A 9,552-nucleotide genomic window follows, 5' to 3' on the forward strand; every position below is an offset into this window, starting at 1 on the left:
TCAAGGAAATTAAGAGTATTTAACAATACCTAGCTCGTACCTAACACGAAAAAAGTTTTCAGAAAGCTCAATAATAACTGCTTCTTTCAGAAACGTAATTTTTGTAAAGCAAAGCTGAACCATTGTTAATTACCCTATTTGGAAAGCCTTTATATCAAAGGCTATTCATTGGTAAAATGTCGTGCTTTAACATAATAATACACAGTCTTTGACACACTATTTACACAAATGAATCGTATCCCTCGTTTTTGCTGAACTTCGTGGATAGAAGCAGCTAGTTTTTTCAAATTTCTTTCAACAAGTATCACCTTTCTTATTCAGTTCAGTTCGTGATAGCCTTCAATCAATGACCCACTTTGGAGGCTCGATTCGTATCAAACGTATGCTGTTTTCACCCCGTACGCGGCATGTTTGATAGAGGATTGATTCTTTCATTGTTTTTGCATAACAAAACGCGGCGAAACTCTGCCCTAAACGCCTCATTTGTGCCAGCATATATGAAGGGATTAACTGTACTGGAAAAGAACAGCAGAAACGTGCACAGAAGCTGGACATTTCGCGGCACCACACTTGATGTAAATCGCTGCATCACGGCGATGACCCAAAATGGAATCCAACACAGTCCAAAGGCTAGCACGATAATCGCGAGAGACTTAGTGATTTTTATTTCCCTGACAGTTATTCGACCTTCATGTTGAACATTTTGAACGGTCGAAACCATGTTGAAGTTATGGTGGTTGATGGTCTTAAACACTTTGTAATAAGACACGGTTGCGACGCTGAATGGAAGAACGAGGAACAGGGACACCACGATACTGTAATGCGCTATTTTGACTGCATCTGTGGGATGAATGATGGTGCACACAGCATACCCAGGTATAAACCCGTATTTTGTCAAGCCAGCTAGTTTGGGAATGGAAACGTACCCAGCGACGAATAACCACACTGCACCGATGTACATTATGGAAAGGAAAGGTGTAAACATTCGTCGATATCTGTTGGACTTCACGATTCGAATGTACCTGTTGAAGGCAGCCAGGCCCATGGTTGTCGGTGAGACGTAAACGGAGAATAGGGTGAAAAAGGCATGCACGTTGCACATAATTTCACCATAAGGCCACTTCCCAGTGATTAAAACACCAACAGCTAGCGACATAACGATTGATGAGTTAACAAGATCGCTGATTGCCAACGAGATAACAAAAAGGTTAGTAGATGTGCGAAGTCGTGGGTTTCTGTAAACAGCAACGCAGATCAAAATATTCCCGATTGAACAAAAAATGGCCATGACTAACAGGATCGCTGGCTCAAGAATGTTCAGAGCAAGAGGTCGTTCTGCCAGTTCTGGATACATCATGAAAACTGCTCGAAGTTTTTCTTGTTGCAGTCGTCTTCGCGCCTTCAATTCGATTGAAACTGTGAGTTTCTTCGCACAAACAGCCCACCTGTTTTGTGATGTATTGTTCAATTAACAATTTATGCATTGATAGTTTCACCTTAAAACAGCTGACATTAAAATGTTAATACTGTCGATTTTAAGACAATCCACGATCATTAGCGACCGGAATATTTTCTTCACAAAAGGGCTGATGTTTGGAAAGAGCATAAATTGTCAAGAACACTTTTAACGTCTAGTGCTTATAGTTTGAGGTATAAAAGGTTCGTGAACCACTTTTTTAATAGACAAAATGGTCACCTTTTAGAATAATATTTTTTTGCAAAATTCTCCACAGGGAATCTGTAGCCACCTTAAATATTTTAGGTTTTTCTTTTGCACAAGCAAATATGGAAAAATGACAAACATATTTTTCATCTATTCTTCTCACTTTTGTTTTGGCCAGTAAAGTGAGTTGCACAGAGATAACACTTGTGAAAATGTAATGCAAGATTTATTACGGAATGTATAGTAGAGAAAAAAATGTTGTAGCTAATAAACTCTTACTATGGCTGTAAATTAATGGTACACTCTTTAATAATACATGCTTTGAACTATAATTTGTGCACAAATAATTCTTGCGAGTGACTTGATATGTTTTACACTCTGCAGAACAAAGTTCAGAAGAATTTTATAAAAAAAAATACTTTATATCAAGGCATGTGTTCAAAACAAGGCCCAACACTGCGCGAACTCTGCTTGCATTTCCGGTTACGTACTTTCTGATAAGGAACAGATTCAAAACATAAACAAACAACTGTGTTGGATAAATCTGGCCACGCTTGGGCCAGGTTAAATGAGATCAAAGCTAACAGAATCATAGCACATCAATATATGTAAACCGATTAACCTACTGAATAAAAAATTGGGACGCCAAAAATCCGCCACGTAGTACACGACTAAAAGAAGAAATATGAAATACCATTATAAATGATAATAATCAGCAGGCAGGTGAAAGGGGAGGAGGAGGGAAAGATTTTGCTCGAGATCTGAACGAGTTGATGACAAGGGAGAGAAGGAAGAATTACTAGGAAAATACCTCAATATACTTAGTTAACCCTGGCACCGCCCTATAACCTCATTGGCTAGATTTGCAGTACCTGGTTCAGCCTGACCTAGCGAGTTATCATGTGAGCACCATGCCTTGACATAAATTACATTATGTCTGCCATAATGTCTGGTTTTTTTTATTATTTTTGCTCAATGCGTGGACACATGTAGGCTATTCAGATGAAAAACTTGGACCGTTTATTTCTATCTCAGTTTCTCACGAACGATGACTGTTTTAATTAGAAGCTCTTATTTCTATCATTATCACTATATGTAAAAACACCTCTAGCGTACAACCTTATACCTCTATATTAAAATCGGCATAGTTCAATGGTGCTTTCTAACTATTGGCAAATAATTTTAAAAGATAATAAATGGCCTTTTGTAATTCTCATTGATATGAGTCAACAAAATCTTTTATAGGCACATGGTTATAGATCAGACCTGATAATGCTAAATTTTAAGTCCACTTACAAATGTTTATGTGCCTCTTCTAAATTGCCTCGTGTTATATATTCATACGGCAATATCGAATTATGCATCTTTATTAGATGGATTGTGTTTGTAGCCGATCTAACGCGTTCTTTGATTGGCTAACTGTGGGTCATTATTCTCCCGTAATGCCCACGAGCCTGCAAAGAGAGAGCAAAAAGCTATATGATAAACAACTTATTAACCTGAAACATTCGGTCTTTACGGGAAAATCTCAAACCTCGACTTTGCCATATAACACAGAACGATCTTGATTTGAAATCCCGTAAAGACCTCACTCTCGGTTAATAAGTAGTTGATATCGCATCTAAATTGTACCATTGTATATCCATGTTTTAGAAGCCTTAATTAAAAGGCTTCTCGAATGCAGCGCAATGAGGCTATTTTAAAAACCCAGCTGGTTTTGTTCACTGCTGCCTTCGGTTTTACTGAAAACTTATTTTACACTCCTTTATTTTTAGTTTTAATGCTCCTTAGCTGAAAGAAAGTTTAAAACGCATTGTTTTTAAAACATCTTCATACACCTAGGTTTTTTTCAAAAAAAAGTCTTTTAAGACTTAAAAAAAAACAAAACAAACGTTTTAAGTACCGAGTTTTTAAACCAGAATAGGCAATGATTTTAGACTGATGGATTTAACTACCAGTGCTTTAATGGCTGTTAACATCAAACTCGAGCTCTGCGCTTTTTTCAAGGAAAGCAAAAGCAACGTCCTTTAACGGACTTTAAGGTGGCTCAAGACAGTTTCCAGCACTCTCCAAGACTTTTGACGGGTCATTTTAACTACCATTTATCAGTTGATACTACAATCATGATATCAAAAACCTGCCCAATCAAACGTGAACCCCTTGTTATAATTTTCGTGACACAATACGTTACCATAGCAACAGTATGACCTGCTAAAAACACCCTAAGCTTCATTATAGCTTTACGGGCTTGATTATTCAAAAATAAACCCTTAAAGTACAAGCAGGTAGGATGAGACACATCTATTGGCCAAGTTTAAATAGAAATCAAAAAGATTTTTTCTGTACTTCGGCAAAACTTTAGGCTTCGTCCACACTACACCAAAACCCAGCTTTACGCCTTCCGTCCGCAATATTCCTTCAAGAAAGCGGAGCAAACTGGCGGAATCTGAAAACGCCGGCTTTTCGTTTTCGTGAGGACGGAAGACATTTTGAAAACGGATCTTTTCGGCAACGATGGCGTCACGACAATCACGTGATTTCCCTGCTTGGGATGTCCTCGAACACAAATCCAAAATGACCGGTGATTGTTGCAATTTTAAATTTCCCCGGCTTAAAGCAAGTGGGCGTTTTCAGAGTGAAACCTCTGTTTTCAAATGCCTCCGGGGTAATGTGGACAGGGCCTAAAATGACGGCGAATTAGTCGCTATCATATTCTTTCTGACGTTGTCTTTTCTGTAGTTACCATAAAAAGAACTGAACCCGTAGTTAAAACACTGAGTCTGCCAGTGGAAGTGCGCGTAAAGCGAAAATGCCTCATGTAAGCAACATCTAAGCATCCGAGCAGCTCAATTAGCTTCTGACTGAGCCTGACTTCAACTGAAAAACTGTTTCTAGCTTCCCTTGCGCGGATTGCTGATAGCTACACAACCACTTGCCTTTATACTTTCACGTAAATTTCAGAGGTACTGTTTCGCACGCGCTTACCTCAGCTTATATAACTTATCAAAACATGTTTCTCTACGCTCGATTTCTGGGCATGCGCGATGGTTTTGCTCACAACAGGTGCAAAAATACAAGTAAATTAATTTTGAGTTTGAAAATAAATTTTCGGATAATCCTTTAATTTTGCTGTTTTATTAAAAAGGGAGCAAATTATTATATGTAAAAAGTAAATTCCTGAATCAATATCTTTCCTTGGTTAGGTTTACTTCACAACGATCTGCAAAAATGATTGATGAGAATTTAAAATAAAAACCTTGAGAATAAAATTGACCGTTATCAATTTGCTGACTACGAGCAGTTGGTTTTTGTTTCTGAAATCCTCTACGATCCACTGGATAAGTTAAAATGATGCAAATTACGGAAAGAAGCTTTGCATTCGGGCATTTCATCCCACGCCAGGAAAAGACAGAGCCTAGTGGCAGTCTATATCTTTGTTTTAAATCGCTTTTTAACCCAACAGCTGTTGCAAAATTTCTAGCAGATGGTATTAATTCGGTCCATACTCTAAATGTGAATTCTCCTTACTGAATATCATACATTTCCACTAATTTAGTTTTGAGGAGTTAGTGGTTACGTACATAAAGATAATATCCGTCAGTAAGTTGATTATGTTCTTTATTCTCTTTACCGATCAATTTGAGGATGTTCTGATCTTGTAAGGAGAAATCACATGCGCATACCCTTGTGAAAATAATTATAAAAATTGTGGTTTTCTCTTAGTTTTCTTCTACCAACCAAATTCAACTTTTTCAATTCATAAAAATGCAAAATTGGGGAAAGAAAATTATCATATTTGTGCTAATGCCCACCATGTAGAGAATTTATTTGCTATTTAATTAATCCGTGCTATTCAAATTCTAAGCTTTTATTTGCTTTTTACAACTCTTTTTGGCTATTAACATATATTAATAAAATTGTACGTGTTTACACCTTCCAACATAGGTATACAATTTACTCTAATTAATAGAAACACGGTAGCGCGATATTTTCCAAAGCGTCTAATTACAATTATTGTATACGGCAAGCGAACCAGTCGTACTGACCAAGGTCCGCTACACTGACTTTTCAGTAAATAACAAATTTATTTACCGCTGTTAAAATACATTTTCTCCACTCTTCATTCCTGATATCTTTGTAACCAGGTTGAGCAATTTCACATTTTTTTTTACTCTTGTTTTGTTTTGTTTGTCTCTTTTGGGAAGCACGTCTAGGCGACGAGTCGAGGTTTTTTCAAAGGTTTTTCAATTCAGTATAAAGACATAAAGAAAATGAGAAGCGGAAATGAATTCTCTTTTTCTTTCCTTCATCGATGTATTATATGCATTTAATAATACATATGTTGTATTACTTTCGATTATCTGCTTGATTAATTTTGTTGTAAATCTTTAGACATCGGACTCGATAAATCTCTCCAGTAGTGAATAAATTTGTCTCAGACGCTAATACATTGCGTTGGCGTTCGCAAAGACAAACATACTTTCGAACCCCATTTGAAGAGGAAATGTTTCCTTTTAAGCAGTCTGTCGCAATCACACAATGATATCTTTCAAAATCATGTGGCTATTTTCGAACTATTGTTTAATTTGGGCATTTGGGGAAGTTCTGCTGCTAACAAGTCAGCGAACGTGGAAAATCTCCTCGAAAAAGACCACTGCTGTTGTGTTTCATCGATCGCGAACCGGAGAATTTAATAGTTAACCGACGAATCCGCAAATTTACGTGCAGATAATTTACTCATATATTTAAAATCAGTCTAATGCCTAAATAAACTGAAATTATGTTTCAGCGATGATGTGCAAACTTTGAATCAATCCTTTTGTTTACTTTAAGAACATTTTAAGTTGAGTACTTAACGAATTTTCAAACAGATACTTATCGCAGCGCCAAACCATATTTACCAGGAAACTTGGTTCTCATGATTTTGCACGCAGGGAAATAAAATACATATCTTCCCTCAGGAGCTTAAAAACCCGACCAGTTGTAAAATACGTGCAAGTGATAAACTCGTGGTGTTAGTAAACAGTTAACTTTATTGCTAATTACATGTTTGTTTTGCAGTTTGATCTTCTAATTTCTTAAAGACACCTACAATTTTTAATTGCGTTATAAGCATCGTTTACAGCTTTGCGCACTGCAGCTCGCTTCTCTCTGTGTCGAGCAAAATAGATTGTGAAATAAAGTACAGAGTTCAGCATCATCACAGTTTCAATAAAACGCCAGAGTATGACATGTAGGCCTTCGCTTCTGACAGTTAATTTACTGGCGAAGAAATATCCTAGAGCAGGGCCGTAACACAGAGCCGAAATTGCAATGATAACACCGATAGTTTTGGTGATTTTTCGCTCCTGAGCTTTCCTTCTTTCTTCCTCCGGGTTCACTGGTCCGACTGAAACGCTTCCGAGGCGACGAATCTGAAGAAAAATCCGTATACAAGTAAAACAGACAATCACAATGCTAAGAACTATTGATGAGATAACCAGAGCAGTATAATCGAGGATTCCAGTGAAAACGCAGATACTTAAAAACAGACGAAAGAGTGCGTAGGTGCAAAAAGCGATTACGATTCTCTTTTTGGAAACTAACTGGCAGTACTTAGCGCTGTGGAGAATTGCTATGTAACGGTCAATACAGATGACGGCAATGTTTTGGAGGGTGCTGTCAGCCACCAAAGTTATTATTCCAGTGACGATGTGCTCCAAAGAGCAAGTCTTCAAAGGACAAGCTAGGAAATAGATGGCGTCTGATATTATCAAAGGTTGCATCACTGCGCCGTTGAAGAGGCCAACAGACGCTAAACTCAGAAGGCACATGTTCAACGGCGTCTGAAGGGTTGGCGTTTTGGTATAGGCTGCTATCCACAGAGCGTTTCCCGTCACGGAGACCATGGAAAGAGTGCAGTTTAGGATCACAACCACAACCAACAGTGGAAGATGCAAGCTGTTCGGTGCGAAGCATGATGTCTTACCGGGGTGCAACGGCCAGGAACAGTGACCTTCGTTTATGTTCGAGAGGTTTGCGGCCGACATCGCCGCTATATTTTGTTTTCTTGATTTTTCACTCGATTTCGATTGGATGCTGGAGTTTCGTCGAAGCTGTTCTTCCCTCCAAATTCACTCGCTTGTTTTTGTTCCCACGGAACCACAAACTGGTAAATAGGCAATCGGGGTCTTGTTTGTCAAAACGTTGGTTGCCAAGACACTTTGTAGTTCTTCACAGTGTTTTGGAAACAGAATGCTATAGAATGAAAAAGAAGAAAGCCGTTCTTTTCTAATTGCGAAGACTTGCAAAAGTATTAGGCAGTAATAGTAATGAAATTCCTTCTTCAAACACTTGCGATATTCTTTTTACTGTTTAACGATCGATGCTTTCGTACAAATATGGCTTATTTCGACGCCAGGAATTACAGGTTAATCCGCCGCATCAATGCTGCGATAAATTTTGCTTACTTTTCAGTAAAATTTTATAAAATGGTATAGAAACACGACCCATTATGGAAAAAAAGAAACTTTAAACTTCAAAATACTCTTCCTCAAAATACATAATTATATAGAGGCCAAGTTTGGATTGAAAACTGGCTTTATCCTTCAAAAAAAAAAACATAATAATTTCAATTACCTCCAAATATTCCACTTTAGGATTCTCGCTCACGTAACTTCCAACTATATGCCAATAAAAATTCTTCGCGGAGGGTTTTATAATTTCCTGGACTACCAGGAAGACGAAAACCTCCACTGAACGACGATTTTGCGCAGAACTTTATCCTCGCCACAACGAAGGAAAAAACTGCGTCTAACACCGCAAACGAACTTATTTAAATTCTGTTTCGTGTGAACCGGATCTTGTCGAAAGAGGCCTTTGTGTCCTTTTGCTAAACTTTCACCTGTGCCGAATACGGAAACTTAAATCGCATTTTAAATGTATTTAACACTGCGGCAAAGCGCTCAAAAACCACTTGTGCGCTAGTTCGACCTTCTTCCGTTCTCTAGTTTCTGCATACTCTAAATGCTTCTAGCTAATCTTCATAGCGTATCTTCTAAGTCTTAAAACGTTGCGTTCTTCTAATGAAAGGAAAAGCCATTTCATGTGCGTTTTTGATATCAAAAGAACAGCCGAAGACATGCCGAAGACTCGAAATCCAGCCTCACTTAAGCGCGTCAAGATTTTCAACATTCAATACACACGGAATCTGGTTTAATTAGCGTGTGCGCCTATTTTCGATTCTGTCCATGCTCAAAATAATGAGGTGATCTGCTCAACACTGTCATTCCAGCGAATGAACTGGCTTTTTTACCAGAAAATTAAGGGACAATAACAATTTTCAGATTTAAGAATATATTAATGATTTTCTCAGAATGTCGAGAATCGAGAAACAATCCCGAAAAATCGATCTTTTTTTATTTCGCCAAAACGTACTTGTTTGGGTCAACTTATTCAAGGAAAAATAGTTTAAAGTTCCAACGATTTATTTGACGGGCGAAGTTTGAAATTTGCATAATTTATAATGGTGGTTTTCGCGGCTTAAATGCTCAAAATGTCATGCTTCTTTACGAAGACAGCCGGGACGTAAAAAGGATCCTATGAAAAGGAAGCTTGGCACAAATTTCATTCTTATACTTGAAATTTTTGTGAACAGTTTCTTGAAGTTTTGTTTGTAGCTTTTTAACTAAGCGTAATTGTACAGCCGCCATTTGTGTCTCTTGGCGAGGAATTAATAAAGGCCAACTTTGACTTGTACAAATGGCCTCTGGTATATATCATTTGCTCAAAATATCTACATTTTAGGAAACCTTGATTATTGTTTTTCGGTTACAGCTGTTACGGTTATAGCGGCTACAGCTCTTGAAATTAAATTGTTCCCTGTCAGTAATATAAACTGCTACGGCATG

General features: G+C 37.7%; 2 protein-coding genes across 2 annotated transcripts; both read right to left on the minus strand.

Annotated features, from left to right (window-relative positions):
• Positions 1-288: 288 nt before the first annotated feature.
• Positions 289-1,854, minus strand: LOC110067137 (5-hydroxytryptamine receptor 4-like). Its single transcript, XM_020774430.2, has one exon. It carries the CDS (start codon positions 1,355-1,357, stop codon positions 392-394), a length of 966 nt encoding a protein of 321 aa, XP_020630089.2. The 5' UTR covers positions 1,358-1,854; the 3' UTR covers positions 289-391.
• A 4,822-nt stretch (positions 1,855-6,676) lies between these two features.
• Positions 6,677-7,692, minus strand: LOC110067126 (beta-4C adrenergic receptor-like). Its single transcript, XM_089271577.1, has one exon. The coding sequence runs from the start codon at positions 7,690-7,692 to the stop codon at positions 6,742-6,744; it is 951 nt and encodes a 316-aa protein (XP_089127703.1). The 3' UTR covers positions 6,677-6,741.
• Between the last annotated feature and the right edge of the window lie 1,860 nt (positions 7,693-9,552).

This window comes from Orbicella faveolata, unplaced genomic scaffold (assembly GCF_042242905.1).
Source record: "Orbicella faveolata isolate gen_17 unplaced genomic scaffold, um_ofav_v1 contig_34, whole genome shotgun sequence".
NCBI classification, from domain to species: domain Eukaryota; kingdom Metazoa; phylum Cnidaria; class Anthozoa; order Scleractinia; family Merulinidae; genus Orbicella; species Orbicella faveolata.

What these genes read in the sequence shown, in the direction of transcription:
- LOC110067126 (XM_089271577.1), bottom strand. Translation starts at nt 7,692, where the DNA reads ATGTCGGCCGCAAACCTCTCGAACATAAACGAAGGTCACTGTTCCTGG.
- LOC110067137 (XM_020774430.2), bottom strand. Translation starts at nt 1,357, where the DNA reads ATGATGTATCCAGAACTGGCAGAACGACCTCTTGCTCTGAACATTCTT.